Genomic DNA, 16,486 nt, shown 5'->3' with positions numbered 1-16,486 from the left:
GAAAAACACAGCCAAAGCCTCCTTCCCCCATTGGCTCAACTGGGTTTCTAATCTCAGGGGGGCCGATACCATTGCCCTTGCTTCTAACCCCTGGCGACCACAACATAGGAAAATATGGGCCTCACTTGACGCTCACTTTGATCTCTTCAAACCCCCGTGAGACATCTAAACTCTGATTTCGCAATCAACTTCTCAATGTGTTAAATGTTCAATGTGTTAATTGATGGACGTGTTATACCCTACTGTCTGTATGGCTGATCTAACTGCCTGCTGACATAAGCCTTCGTGTTATACGGATACGATGCTCAATTGTCACTTTTCTTTATTTATTTATTTACTTTCTCCCCCTCACATGTTATGTTACTTCATATTATGTTACTTCATCGATTTCTCGATTTATTATGTACTTGTACCACAGACTTTATCTGCTCTTATATGTACTGTTCATTTCATTACCAATCTCTCTCAATAAAAACTTTTGTGAAAAAAAAAAAAACTGGAAAGGAAGTGGCGATTAGACTAGTTCCCCTCAAACAAAATCATTTATAGGGAAGCGATAAGGTCTTATGGAAACGAGATCAAAGCCACACAATCCTCCTTGTACACGGAAAAAATCAGCACAGCCTCTTCCAAGTCAAAAGAAATATATCAGATTGTTAAAACCATTACTAAGCTCCCTCCCAACTCTCCTCCCACTACATAATGCACAAAGCCATTGCAACGACCTAGCGGAATTCTTTTTTCAAAAAATTCAAAAGATTTACATATCCTTTTCCCCCACTGACACTTATCCCCACTGTACACCTATGTGCCTACCTGAACGCGAGCGGCATTCTCCAAACACTCTGGAGAACTTCCCACCTCTGGACTCAGAGACGCTCAACCTCATTATGCAACAAGTAAAGTCCGGCTCCCCCTGTGACCCAGCACCCCCACGCACCTTGGTGTCTGCCACTCATAGCATCCTCCCCATCATTTTGGACGTGCTCAATGCTTCCCTCTCCACAGGCATCGTTCCAACTCCCTGGAAACAGGCAATGGTCAGAGCACTTATCAAGAAACCAAATCTGGACCCTAACAACCCTAGGTAACTATCGCCCCATCTCTCTGCTTCCCTGGATCAGTAAAATCTTGGAGAAACACGTCAATAAAGTCTTGACTGAGTTTCTCGAGACTAAGCACCTACTCGATCCCTCTCAGATGGGTTTCCGCCCCAAGCATGGGACGGAGACCGATTTGGTTGCTGTGGCAGAAGAAGCAAGGGGGATCGTGGATGGGGGAGGATCGGTGGCAGTCATCCTCCTCGATCTAAGCGCCACCTTTGACACGGTGAACCACAGAATACTATTACATCGACTCCTCAGTCTGGGAGTCTCAGGGACAGCTATTGCTTGGCTCCAATCCTTTCTGGGCAACCGGTCATTTCAAGTCTTCGAGGGTGATACCATCTCCCCCAGCAAACCCCTGGGCTGTGGGGTGCCGCAGGGCTCCTCTTTGAGCCCGACATTATTTAATGTGTATATGAGCCCACTAGCTGAGATAGTCCGTCCATTCGGGATGAAGATCATAACATATGCCGCGACACTCAGCTAGTGGTATCTCTCAACCAGCTCGATTCTCATAATGCACAGGTCAATCTAAAGGGCTGCTCAGAAGAAGTCAACAGCTGGATGACCTCGTCTTGCCTGAAACTGAATGGATACAAGACGGAGCTGATGCTCCTCGGCAGCTCCCCTGCCTCCTCGATCAATTCAATCTGGCCTGTCACAATAAAAAGCCTTGATATCTGGCTGGACAAATCACTCAGCTTCAATTGTCAGGCAACCAAACTATCAGCTACCTGCTTTGGGATTCTCAGGCTCAGTCGGAAGATTCTCCCCCTGTTGCCCTTCGGGGCAAGACAGATTATAGTCCAAGGCCTAATTCAGTCCCACCTGGATTTTGGTAATGCCCTCTACTTAGGAGCCCCTGAAAACACCCTACGAAAGCTCCAGATAATACAAAACTGTGCAGCACGTACTCTGCTGCAGCTCCCCTGCCGTCTCTCAGCTAAATCCGGCCTCAGAAGTCTTCACTGGCTTCCGGTCAGGGAGAGAATCAATTTCAAGACCCTTTGCATTTACCACCAAGCGTTCTGGAGAACAGGTGCTGTTATTAATCACTCCTTAATTACCCCCTACTACCCTACTAAACAGCTCCGTTCTGCTCAGTCCTTCCTTGCTACAGTCCCTAGGATTAAAAGATCAAGATGCGGGGGTCGATCTTTTTCCTACAATGCGGCTAAACTGTGGAATTCTCTCCCCCTCCATCTGAGATCTCAGCCCAACCTACGTTCCGCAAACACTTAAAAACCTTCCTCGTCACAAAAGTCTAATCATCTTTCCTGTTAACAGTTTGACCAGAAGGCACAGCTTTTTTAGCGCTAGGACGCCTCAGGGCAGCTACCGCGCTTTATAAATCTTCTTTTCATTTCATTCATTTCATACTCATGAGGTGGAGGCACAAGTGTTTTTTTTTAAATCGTTTGAGAGATGATTCCCTTGGAGGTTGAGGGGGCAGAGGAGGTAAGAGGAGAAGAAGAGGTGTAGATGGCAAAGAGGCAGGTGGAGAAGGGAAGTACGGTAAGTACTGAAATTTGTGGAGGCTGACCCCCTAGATGCTATGGTAGCAATCTCTGGAAAGTTTTTCTCACCTGTTACAATGAAGACATAAAAGTCACTGGGATTTGGACAAACTCTGGCTCTCTAGTGTATGTTGGAGGACCATAGGAGCATGAAATATGAGGAACTTAATACTACTGATATCCATATTTGTAGTAACTTGTGTCCTCATTCATCTCATCATCAAAATCTTGTACATAGCGTTCATACAATTGTGTTGAGCTGTATGCACTTTGTGAAGCAAGGTCACTAACATTTTCCTCTTGTTCTGACTCCAAAATTTAGGATGCCAGAGATCTTGTCACCCTTATTGGTGACAAACAGGGACAGTATATACTGACATTGCCGCTGTCGTGGAAGGTGTTGACTTCAACAGTATTTGATGATGGCGTACTTGATGTGGAGGTCATAAACAGATTAGAACTCTTCGTCACAAATGACACCGACATAGAAGAAAGCAGGAAGGAAGACAAGTATGGTGTTGTCATCAAGAGTCTAGCCATTGTCAACAGGTCTTCTTTGTGGTAGCTGATGATGAAATACCTTCTGAGGGTTTTCAATTTTGTAAAAGGTTGGTCATCATTAGAATAAAAAATATTTGCACAGGCTTTTGCTCGAAAGCATCTTCTTTTCTGGAGTGTTTACCAGCTCCAGTTTAGTGTGTGAAGAGGTGGCTGCAAGTGCTGTACCAAATGAACCAATTTCTGGAAACTATATAAGTCACCTTCTCTGTGCTGCATTTCTGGAAGTACTTGGAGGGGCACTTTTCACTAAATCTTCCCATGAAGAGGGGACATACCCTTTTGTAGGGGGAAATTCTCTATTTACAATAAATATACTGCCAATATCCTCTCTCTGTCCTTTAGAGTTTTAGTAGTAAACGTTTTACATGTGTCACAGTGGGAAGACTTCTGACTAGGATAAAGGCAATAAATACACTAGGAATGCGGATTATCAGTGTAAATGTTTTTCTGTCCACATAGAGGAACAGGATTTGAAGAGAGATTTCTTCTCTCTGTCAGCCATGGAGGCAGTTGGTGATAGTTGGTCAAAAAGCCAAAGGGTCTCCCTAGCCCAAAAGCAGCCAAGTTTCCTAAAAACAAAACCTCGCAGTACTGTAGAAACTTAAGATAGGACTGATTAAGTCCTAGGGTAGATCAAGAAAGTCAAAATTTTTAGTTCACTGAGAAGTTATAGCAAAGTTTTGCCTGGGAACTCCCTCACATATGATGTAAGCTATGGTGGCCTCAAGGGGGAGTAGGAGAGCTGCCACTTCCACTTCAATGGCTGAAGTTTGGGTTGCTTCAAATGAGGTGGATGAGCTACTAAACAAACACTGTTGTCCACGTCTGTGGCAATATTAATACCGTTAACTGCTATTTAAATGTATTGGGGATTCCCAGCTTGACGAAAGGGAATGATTGAAGCATGTGAATAAATTAAACATCCAGTGCTGGAGACAATGGAATCTTTTCCAGCTTCAATATAATAATATCTTAGACTATGAAAAAGAAAGATCTTCCACTAAGATCTTTCTATTCAAAATAACATGCATGCCATTGATGAGTGCATCAGGAATGAGTGATATATTTATGTTGACAGCCGCATAGACTGCAAGCTGTCTCCAATGGCAGACACTTTCCGTATGAGTTTGTTGACATCAAGGGTAGCTTGGAGAACAGACATTCATGACTAAATGGGAGAGTGACTCATTCACAAGTTGAAGTTGTTCCTATCTGCCATTTCTGCATGTCATATCAATCCTGTGCATTTTTCCTTGGTAAATTTACCACCTTGTAGACCGCACCAAGCATTTTCTTAAAGCACGACCTATGACTCTTCTGGGTGTACCCAAAGTGTATCTCCACTTGTGGTGAAGGGTAGACACTATAACCTCACTAGGCCATAAGTGGAAGTGAATCTCAGGTGTGAGGGCATGGACCTTTTTGCCTGCACGTCTAGAAAAAAGATATGCTGGCTCCCTTTTTGAAAATCTGCCATCTCCCCCTTAACGTTGTCCCTTTACTTCCCCGTAGATAAATAAAGTAAATAGTGACAAGTGGCATGCCTTGACCACTCACCCATACTATCATTGAAGAGTCAAGTCTGGCCTAATTATGCCACACGACACAAGCACCACTTACTGATGAAGTCCAACGGGTGGGGGATTGGTTTGGTTCACGCTCTGAGGGAGTCTAGCCTATTTAGAGTTGAACTGTTCTTATTGGACAAAACGAAATCTGATTTGCATCTGGCTCTTTGGAACGGTGCCGTGAGTGAAAACAATGGACTGGAATGCAGTCTGAGCAATTACCAGTGACTGAGACATTTGCAATCAACGCACAAATCAGCTTTGTGTTTCAAAAGAACATACTATGTCAGGAAAACATACCTTATGAAAGGCAAAGTGTGTAGTTCTTTTTTTACTGCGTAAAAAGAAATCATGTAATTGCTATTCATACAAGGCATTCTGGGATGGCTCATCCGACTTCCTGTGAGAGGACTAATTTCCTCAAAAACGACTCGGTATGGAATAATTGTACCTTGTTATTGGGTGTATATGTCACTAAGATCAGGAAGTATTCTAAAAACGTATAAAAAATTACGATGATTCATTTGATATAGACGTGCCATCTCTCTTCCAATTCTCCTCCTCTACACTTTCCTCTCCACAGTATATCAACTCTCTCCCCAGTGAAATAAGTGACCTGATCCGAGCAGGTCCACAAGCTATGAACTGAGAGAACTAGCTATGAGTGCCACCCACACTAGTGCAAATCCCATGAGTTAGGCCTTTTGACAAAATAAGAGTACTATATGTGAGGGTTGCAAAAGAATGAACCACTAGATGTGACCCAGACTATGTAAGACTGAACTGCATGGAAGAAGCACTTTAATAGGTGGAAAACACATAAAGATACCACCACATACTCTAAGAGAAAACACTACATTTCTACAATGTATACCCTCCGTTTCAACCTTTACAATGAAAGCATTTCACTCTACACAATGTTTAACAGCATGATCTCAAAGAAAGAAGTAGCTGGTGTATCGAAAAGATGAACATTAAAGATGGACAGTCTGAGCCTACAGATGAAGTAACTATTTTTAAATACACGCCATGCTATGGAAAGGACAAACTAAATGCAGGTCTAGCCAGACAGGAATAAGCTGAGTTGACAGATGCACACCCTATTGAACTGAACCTGACGAAAAGAAAGCCCTAAATTATGGAAGGAGTTCTATAAACTGTGGAAGACAACCAATTAAAGGATCAATCCACACTAGGAAGGTGTATACTAGGGGGAAGTTGTTCCATACATTATTGAGAGAATTAATTTAGTGTTTGAAGGACTCCGTCAACCATGCAAATATATGGCAATGCAAAGGTTAATATTAAGGAAATAAACTCTTGTCCCAATGTGAGAGGATATTAAGGATGTGGTTACATGAGCAGATTATGCATGTAAAGTTACACTCACCTTTTTTCATTACAGGTTCCACCTTTGTATCTGGAAGCAAAACATATGAAAACATCTGTGGCTGCTTCGAAGAGACAACCTGGTCAAAGATCATCTTATTCATAGTGCGTGAATATTCCAGACCCACTTCCAATTCCAGACGGTTCATTTGATCCAATAACCTAAATACACAAAGAAGGTTTAGCAAGTAGACGTACTGCAAGCATTTTCTGTAGCATAAACTGAATGAGAATTAAGGAATTAGCGATGAAATGAGAATGGGAAAGCATTCGATAGACCTAGCAAAGTAATTATTTTTATATAGTGCTTATTACTGTGGTTGTGCCACATATACAAATTGTAAATAACCAGTCCTACTAGTTCATATTTTAATGGTATTCAATTTACATACCTCAAAAGGATGGACAGGCGTGTTAGCCTAAATGTGATTCAAACCTGTGATCTCCAGGTCCGATAAGATGTACAGTTAACAAGTCATTGTTCAAGCTTTGACCTGAAGGTATGAGAAGTAAGGGCTGTGAATGATGATATCTAAGGACCATTAAATAGCAAGGAACAGGAGAGTGACTCAAGAATTTAGCCGAAGCTTGCCTAACATTGTGTGTTTTATAAATTCACTAGACCCCTCGACAGAGCAGAATTTGTTTTTAGCGGCTCATCGTCTGATTCACAAAGGTAAGTTGCACTTCTGAGCAAGTTTACACTTTGTTGTAAGTTTACTACTTTAGGTGTTCACAAACTCCAAGTGCAGACTTACTACAAAAGAGTAAGTCACAAGACTCCACCGAGTAATACAATTGGCTTACTCTTGTGTGGGTGGGCGACGTATCTTCCTAAACCCCTTCCTGACCATTTCCAAATCTCCTAAAAAACAAGTTACTTACCTTCAATAATACCTTTTCTTGTAGAGACTCTAGGTAACGAACAAGTTACTTACCTTCGGTAACGTTTTTTCTGGTAGATACAATATCTGCTTGTGGATTCCTCACCTTGTGAATATCCCCTTGCGTCAGCAACATTCGGAAATTCTTTTTGTTGCTTCGCGCCGACGTGGATCCGGATGTCACAGAGGCACGGCACCGCTCGCGACTCCGCTGACGTCACCGACGCCTATAACAGGCCCACGCCAGCGTGATGACATCAGTTCCGCCCTTTTTTCCGTGCCTTCGAGGCACACGGACGGACCGATGACAGTAGACATAAACACAGTATACGCAGTATAGAAATCAAGGTAACACACACAGTGTGAAGCAAATGCAATAAAACATTTGAAATAAACAACTCCTTGACAATAAAATAATACATTAAAGAAACTCTGGCATAGAAGAGGGGACAACGGGGAGGCGGGTGGGTCAGTGAGGAATCCACAGGCAGATATTGTATCTACCAGAAAAAGCGTTACCGAAGGTAAGTAACTTGTTCTTCTGATAGATACATCTGCCGTGTGGATTCCTCACCTTGTGAATAGAGTCCCACAGCAGTCCCCACTCCCGGAGGAGGGTGTCCACTCTTCTAGACCAAGAAATCCTGAAGGACAGAGCGCGCAAAATGACCGTCCCTCCTCACTTCGGAATCCAAGCAGTAATGCTTCGCGAAAGTGTGGAGGGAAGACCAAGTTGCCGCTCTACAAATATCCTCTACAGGCACACCTCTAGCCAATGCAGAGGTCGAAGACTTAGCTCTAGTAGAATGAGCCCTTATACCCTCTGGTGGTTCCTTACCGGCCAAAGAGTAGCAGATCTTAATGCAGAGGACGATCCATCTCGACAAAGTCCTCTTATGGACCGCTCTTTCTTTCTTGCAGCCAGCAAAGCCAATAAAGAGCTGGCCATCCAAGCGACAGTCTTTAGTCCTGTCCAAGTAAAAAGACACCGCCCTCTTGGGGTCAAGACGGTGTAATCTCTCCTCCTCCTTGGAAGGGTGTGGGGGAGGATATAAAGTAGGAAGGGTAATGGATTGACCAAGGTGGAAAGGAGTCACCACCTTTGGCAGAAAATGTATGTGTGTGTATGTGTCTTGTAAAGCGCACTGCTGCCCTGAGGCGTCGTGGCGCTGTAGACCGCTGGGGAACCCGTCCTGGCTATCCCTGTGAGATGGTCCCTACTGGGTATCTCCAAGGTGAAACCAGGCATCCCCGGCGAATGTGGGGGGCCGTTGTAGAGATGAGGCAAGCTAATGCCCAGAGTTGCCGAGTGTGATCCCTGGTTGGAGTAGGCACCGAGGCGAGAATTATCGAGTCCGCTGACCCTGGTCCACGACCCTGCCGCGTCGGGAATTGAACCCTGGTCCCGGGGCGTTCTCAGCTTCCGGGTCTGCCGCCTCTAACCAGTGAGCCACACCACTCCACAGCCCTGGTCCTAAGAACCATTCGATCAGCATGAATGGACAGGAATGGGGGCTTGGAACTAAGAGCTTGAAGCTCACTTACCCTCCTTGCCGAGGTTATAGCAACGAGGAAAACTGTTTTGAAAGTCAGGAGCCTCATAGGACATTTGTGAAGAGGCTCGAAAGGAGCACCCATTAAAAATGTCAAAACTAGATTCAAATCCCACTGAGGCACAATAAAAGGGGTAGGAGGGAACTTATTAGTGAGGCCCTTCAAAAACCTTAAAACTATAGGAGATTTAAACAGAGAAGGCTGGTCAGGCAAACAGATAAACGCTGACAGCGCTGATAGATAACCCTTCACCGTGGCAACAGCAAGCCCCTGCTGTGCCAGAGAAAGGGCAAACTGGAAAACATCAGATAAATGGGCCCTCAAAGGGTCTATGGACTTCTCCCTGCATCAAACAACAAACTTAGACCACCTATAAGAATAGATGGACTTAGTGGAGTCACGCCTGGCTGACAAAATGACATCCACCACATCGTGAGGGAGAGAAAAAGAAATCAGGTTGACCCGTTCAATCTCCAGGCATGAAGGTGTAATGTCTGGTGGTGGGGGTGTAGAACCTGCCCCTCCATCTGAGAGAGGAGATCTGCCCTGTGAGGGAGACGGAGCGGCGGGTGAGAGGAGAGGTGGAGAAGGTCTGAGTACCACACCCTTCTTGGCCAATCCTGGGCAATCAATATGACTCGGGCCCGGTCTTGGCGAATTTTCCTCAGAACCCGAGGAATCAAAGGTATGGGAGGAAACGCGTAAAGGAGTTGCGAGCTCCAACTCAACTGAAACGCGTCCCCCAAGGCTCCTTGCATCGGATACTGGAGACTGCAGAATGACAGGCAGTGAGCATTCTCGTGAGTGGCGAACAGGTCCACCCGAGGAGTCCCCCACATCCGAAAGATGTCGTGAACTACCTCTGGATGGAGCCTCCACTCGTGATCGGCAGAGAACTGCCGACTGAGACTGTCTGCACGAACGTTCTGAACCCCGGCCAGATGATTTGACATCAGACAAATCTGATGGTCCTGAACCCAGGACCAGAGACTCAGAGCCTCTCTGCAGAGACACTGCGACCCTACTCCTCCCTGCTTGTTGATGCACCACATCGCGGTCGTGTTGTCCGTCAGGACCTGAACAGATTGACCACGAAGGGAAGGGAGGAAGGCCTTGAGCGCCAGACGTATCGCCCGCAACTCTAGAAGGTTGATATGAAGCAACCTTTCCTCTGGAGACCAAAGACCTTTGACCTCCAGGTCCCCCAGATGAGCACCCCACCCGAGAGTGGACGCATCCGATATTACTGTGGCAACCGATGGAGGAATCTGAAAAGGCTTCCCTTGAGACAGATTGCCTTCCACGCTCCACCAAGACAGATCCGCTGCAGTTTCTGCGGAGATCTTCACCGACTCCCTGAGATCCCCATTGTGCTGATACCACTGGAGCGCCCTCATATGCCAGCGTGCATGGTTGACCAACAGAATGCATGAAGCCATCAGACCGAGCAGGCGAAGGACCTTCCGGACTGGAACGACCGCTCCATTGTAAAACAAAGGAATCATCTCCTGTATGTTGCGAATCCTTTGAGGGGGAGGGAATGCACGACACACAGTAGTGTCCAGTACCGCACCTATGAACAGGTTGCGCTGTGAGGGCACCAGGTGAGACTTGGGTACATTTATCGAAAAACCCAACCTGTGCAACAACTGAGTTGTCTCTTGCAGATGATGGAGCACCTTCTCCGGCGACTCCGCTTTGATCAGCCAGTCGTCTAGATACGGAAACACATGTATCCCCGTTCTCCTGAGATGAGCCGCCACCACTGCCATCACCTTGGTGAAGACTCGAGGCGCAGTAGTAAGACCAAACGGAAGGACCACAAACTGGTAGTGTTGTGACCCAACCGTAAAACGGAGATACTTTCTGTGCGACTTCAAGATGGGAATATGAAAATACGCATCCTGCAAGTCGATCGACACCATCCAGTCTTCTTCCAGCAGCGCTTGAAGAACCTGCGCAAGAGTGAGCATCTTGAACTTTTCCTGTTTCAGGTAAAGGTTCAAGATCCTGAGATCCAGGATTGGCCGAAGCCTGCCATCTTTCTTGGGGATCAGGAAATACCGGGAGTAGCACCCCTGACCCCTTTCCTGCTCTGGAACCACCTCTATCGCACCTTTTCGGAACAGAGCCAGGACTTCTTCCTGCAGGAGAAGCAGGTGGTCCTCCGAACAATAACCCTGGCAAGGAGGGTAATTGGGAGGGAATTCCTGGAAAGGAAGTGCATACCCATTCTCTACAAGATTGAGAACCCAAAGATCCAATGTTATTAATTCCCAATCTTGTAGAAAATGAGTAAGCCGACCCCCCACTGGGCCCACATGATCTGGAATGGCGGATCTAGGGCTGCTTTGCTGCGTTGGCCGGGGGTTGGGAAGGAGAGGAGGAGGAGGAGGAAGTTTGACGACCTCTAGGGCGGGATCTTTGCCTGCCCCTGTATGACTTGTACAGCGTATTCTGCTGCTGTTGAGGCTGCTGCTGGGATGGTCTGTAAGAACGAAAGGAAGATCTTCCAAACCCCCTGAAGCGTCTACCAGTAGTACCTCTGGACTGAAGACCCAAAGATTTTGCAGTGGCCCTACTGTCCTTAAAACGTTCCAAGGCAGCATCAGCCTTCTTGCCAAACAATCCTGAGCCATCAAAAGCAAGTCCATCAAAACAGACTGGACGTCTGATTTAAGCCAGGCAGCCCCCTGGCCACGGAGGAGCCCATGACCCTTGCCACTGAATCAGCAGTGTCCAGACCACTCTGAATCACCTGTCTCGCAGCTGCTTGAGTGTCTGATATCACTTCCTGAAAATCCTTCCTGTCATCCTCAGGAATTTTCGGAATCAGCTGCTTGACAGAATCCATCAAGGCATGGATATACCTTCCCATCAGACACGTTGTGTTGGTTGACATTAACTCCATACTGGCTGATGAGAAAACCTTCTTGGCACTCTGATCTTGCTTTCTGGATTCTTTATCCCCAGGAACCTGTGGAAAAGCACCAGCAGATTTCTTTGAGCAGGCAGCTTGCACCACCAAACTCTCAGGCAAGGGATGAGTTGATAAAAATGCAGGGTCCTCAGGTGCAACTCTGTATCTCCTCGCCACTGTTCTAGAAACTGCAGGAGCGGATAAAGGTTTCTTCCAAACCTCATAGATGGGATCAGATAAGGCCTCGTTGAAGGGTAACATAGGTTCAATAATTGACGAGGGTGAATGAAGAACCTCAGTTAAAATATTAGGTTTATAATCAGCAGTGGGCAGAGTAATATTCAATAAACTCGCTGCTTTTTTTATAACGGTGTGATAAGGCACCACATCCTTCGATGGTACATTTGACACTGAAGCCAATTCCCACTCAGGCGACAGTTCAAGCCCACTGGCCTCACACAAGTCTTCAAAAGGATCCTCAGAATCCTGTAACTCCCCTTCTTCAGTATCTGAATATTGACATCTTTCCTCTTCCAGAAGTCTCTGGGTCTTTCTCCGAGATCTTTCCTTCACAGCAGAATTCAACGGATTCGGAATCGACTCCGACGGGGTCGGTGCCGGCGTCGAACCCGAAGTCGGATGAGGTTTTTCAATACGAGGTCGGGCAGAACCCTGCCTCGGAGTCGTAGGCATCGCCGTCGATGAGACTGGTGTCGACGGAGTCGGCGTCGTGCGCTTCGGCGTCGACGACACCGGTGGTGTCGGAAAATGCCAATGCGGTGGTATAGCCGGCATAAAAGGCATGAAGGGCGCAGGGGCGTAAGCCTGGGGAATACCCAAGTTAAAGGCCATTGGACCCGTGGTACCAACAGGTGCACCAGACGGGAACATTGCCCTGGAATAGACACCAAACATGGCGTTCAGGAACTGAGAAGGATCCTGACCTGGAGTTGGAAATTCAGGATATGGATCTCTGGGTCGTTCCTGAGGAGGTGGAGTCGAAACGACGTTGACCTCTTCACCGAGTCCAGGAACCGGGGTCGACGAACCCGCAGGCATCGAAACTTCAACTTCACCAGCCCCCTGCTCCTCACCTTCATCGTCCTGACCAGAAGGATTGGATGGAACCGGAGAATGGACCTGCTTCTGAGATTCGGGTGAATCCGGATGTGAAGCCTCACCAACAGAGTTATGTTCCGACTCCGAAACCTCCACTTCCTTACTCAGAAGTTTGACCTGGGACTTCGGTCTTGAACTAGAGTCCTTTCCGGAGTGATGACGTTGATGGAGCAAGGATTCGCACGTAACGCGACTTGCTCTCTTTCATGAACCTCGCCTAAATCATAACTGTACTAACTCCGATTGTTTGTCATTTTATTTGTATTTCCCCAACACACGGGTGTCCCTAGGAGGCTTGCCTATGTGTTTTTTCATCATAATCACGCTTGCACATTAATAAAATGGCCGCTTTGCAGAAATCCAGTCTGCGCATGCGTCGGTCATACCCATGTGATGTGACGCACTCGCAATCTGGAGGGAAAAGTTCGCTCATGCGCATTGTTGCTAAAATGGCCGCTTGCCTTTAATCATGCTTCATGCTATCTTAAGCCGCTTTTGTATATGCATCTTTTCTGCACTAACTCTTAATGCTATAAGTATTATAAAATAAGGGATTAAGAGTAGTTGGTCATGGTGTACAGTGTATTCATTTTATTCTGTGTTATTAATTTGTTTTCGCTTACTTTTCATGTACCGCGTAAATGAGGGCCTGGAAGTAGGGATGGGAACCATATTGAAGCTGACGTTACCCCACTCACGTGACCTGAGAACTGGGACGTGCAGCAATGGAACCTGGCCAGTTGGCCATTGAAAATGGGACTGTCCTTTCCAAGCGCACCTTTCCCCTTGAAGACATGCTATTTTTACTCTGAATGTGCAACAATGTTGCAAACCTTTACTTTACTATTGTACTTTCCCACACGTATGCCTGGGAACCCAGATGCTAGGGGGAGGGTAATGTCACGTGAAATACGTAATAGAAATATAGGTGGTGACAAATGTCTTAAACCACCTCCCTTGACCAATCAGAAGATGGGACTTTGTCATTTTGCAACATTTATGGGTGGTCTTGGGAACTTAAAACTGTATATATAGCCTAGCTTAGCTTGGAGAAATTGTCCGACTTGTCCGAGTAGCAGACCTGTCACTGACCCTACGAACTCTATAGGTGCCTGATACAGAGTGCTGCGGACCATTCTGCCTGAAACTTTCCACAAACTCCAAGGGATGGAAATTAGTCCTAAGTGCTAAGCGAAGCACTTTGCTGGGAGATTCGAAAAACCCAATCGGGGTTATTGGCGGATTCCGTGCAGAAGAGGGGGTAACGCTGGCGTTGCATCCGAAGCTGTGAGGGGTTGGTCGTGCCTTGGTGAACCCAGTCCTGACCCAGACCTGAGGGGTATCCTGTCCTGACTGTCCATGAGCTGTACTTGCTCACCTTCTGGTATTCCTGAATCCTTGAGGGTCCTTGTCCCGTTCTTTCCCAACTGACCCGTGGCCAGGGTTAGTCCTCATTCTTATTTAGGTAAATATTGGCATAGGTGTCTGTCTATACTATACCCTTAATTTTCCTCTTCTAATTAAAGCAATCTTGCCTGTGATATTCTCCATATCTCCTTTGAATATAATTTCATGCAATTGATTATTAGTAAATGTTCCACTTTTACCCTTCCTATAGGACATTGTTAAACCCAACTGTTTATCTAGATTGTTCTCCTTATTCCCTTTCCCTTAGTATGGTTGCCGTGAAGTTAGTAAAGATAGCATAAGGTTTGGGGAGTAGTATAAAATTATTAGGTCACACATTAGGTCCTCCTCACGTTTTTGCCCTAGTTTAAACCATATTAGTTAATATGTTTATTATGATTCATGCCCTATAGTGTTCACTTTTACTCTATGATACTCACACTTATTCATAGTTATATCCTGGTTCTGATTTTAATCATTGATGTATTGCTTTGCATTTGCCGCCTTGTAATGGCATTTTCATTTTAAACTTATACTATATAAAACTCTTAAAACCATCAAGGTGTCTGTGGTCATTATACATTAAAGTGATATTAAAGGTATTAAATGTGTAAAATAGAATTTCTCCCTTTTAGGAAACCCTTATCACCTGTCCACTGCTAGCTCCTGATCCGTCAGGAGTAATGTGCCTGTGGTAAGTCAGGTACATGAATAGTAAGTGGTGTAAGAGTCACCCAATCGATTACTCATAGGAGCGCGTATTTTGGAAATCACCTGGTTCACCCCAGTAAAACGTGATCATTGAAATTGAAGAAACATTTTACACGCCAGGGCCCAGTGCGTGGAAAAGAAATTCGGTGAGCCGGGTGACTTGCGCGCTCTATCAGTAATTTCTGGTAAGCAGAGGAATGGTTAGGACTAGTAAGATAGGTAGATAAGATAGTTAGAAAATAAACCGTGAAAAATAAATGTGCTGCTAAAATGTTAATATTGATTATGTTACTTAATATTTTATTGCGCAACTGTTTTTAAAATATTTTAATTGTTTTGAGATAATTTTATATATGTATTGCTGCTAAATATTATATGTTTTATTAACCAATTGTGTGTGACTGTTGAGTGTCGTCTGAAATCCCCGGGGAATTGTATAACGGATGGTGAGTAGAATCCATTCCGTTCTGAGGTCATTTGTAGGGAGGAAAGGTTAGTGCATGGTTCAAGTGGAACTGGAAGCGCTAATTAGGTCTTTTCAGAAAAACTGAGTGAATGACAGTAACGGGACTGCTGATAGAAACCTTGGTCTGATATCACCTAGTAAGGGTCACACTAAGGGAGTAATAGAGTCATCGGAGCTTGTGTGTTAGCAGAGGGAAACGCTGTCGAAACCTTAGGCTTAGTATATATCCCGGAAAGAAGAGGATGAGTCTGGGAAGTAGCAGGTTTTCTAATGCTTGCGTGATAGGGTAGGCAAGAGAAGTCTATCCGAAGTGTATGAGAAGTAGACAGAAGTGGTTTACTTGCAGTAAAAGAAGAACTTTCTATCTCTTTAGAACACTCCTACACAATGGCGAATGTTATACGTTGTTGACTGAAATTAACATTAGCACCTTAGAGAAAATACAAAGTTTCCGTTACCTTGTAAAGGAGGGAGTCAGTCGAAGGGCTGCTCTAACGTCACTCCGTGCCGCGCTGGGATTGGTTAAACCAGCGGGTGTGTAGTGAAGCTGAAATTGTAAGGGAGGGGTGAGTGCCTGAGCGTGAGAACGCGTCTCGCGAAAAGGCCGCGCACCCATTGGTCAAGAACGTCTGCAACCTCTGCACTGATTGGTTGTTGAGAAATTGGAGTCGCGCTAGCATTGGAAGCACAAACGAAGTAAAAATTTTCCGCACCGAGCTTATAGATTGTTACGAGCGGTGTATGTGGTACCCTGATTTTCTGCCTGATCCACGAAATCTAGGGTGTCATAAAGAGTTGATGAGCAGAGGCAGACCTCACAACATGTACGGAGGAAAGAGAAAAATGTCATTTGCCAGCAAAATAAAGAATTTCTTCAAAACTGAAAAACCCGTACGAACTAGGGAGGGAGTGATCATTCCTCCGCCAGATACTCCCGCCTCTTTCATGATGTTAGAAAAAGGGTATCATACCTGTGTATGGTTAGAGAACTGGGTAAAGTACACTGCGGAGGATGGAGTTTTAGCCTTTCCCATTGATGGTACTTTTAACGGGAGAGTCCTATTTAACCTGAGGACCCGAATGAATGAATTACATCCCAGACCTAGATTAACTCAGTATGAAGCTTTAGAGGAATGGGAAATTGAGGCTCTAGAGCGAGACAGACCCCGGATGGACAAGGGAGTGACCCGATGGTATCCAAAATTGGTAAAGGAAACCAAGGAGCAGAAATTGAAACAGTGGAGACAAAATATGATGGTAGAAGGGTTATTCCCCATGTTCGGA

At 45.4% G+C, this 16,486-nt stretch overlaps 1 protein-coding gene across 1 annotated transcript in view; it reads right to left on the bottom strand.

Annotated features, from left to right (window-relative positions):
- The window catches only part of DNAH1 (dynein axonemal heavy chain 1), an 822,394-nt gene that overhangs the window by 700,291 nt on the left and 105,617 nt on the right, over positions 1-16,486 (bottom strand). The window contains exon 9 of the mRNA XM_086939555.1: positions 6,143-6,303. Within this exon, the coding sequence (XP_086795681.1) occupies positions 6,143-6,303 (161 nt within the window). The remainder of the gene's footprint in view (positions 1-6,142; positions 6,304-16,486) is intronic.

This window comes from Lissotriton vulgaris, chromosome 9 (genome assembly GCF_964263255.1).
Source record: "Lissotriton vulgaris chromosome 9, aLisVul1.2, whole genome shotgun sequence".
Lineage (NCBI taxonomy): Eukaryota > Metazoa > Chordata > Amphibia > Caudata > Salamandridae > Lissotriton > Lissotriton vulgaris.
The sequence above is the reverse complement of the archived record's forward strand: the minus strand, read 5'-3'. Positions and strand labels throughout refer to the sequence as shown.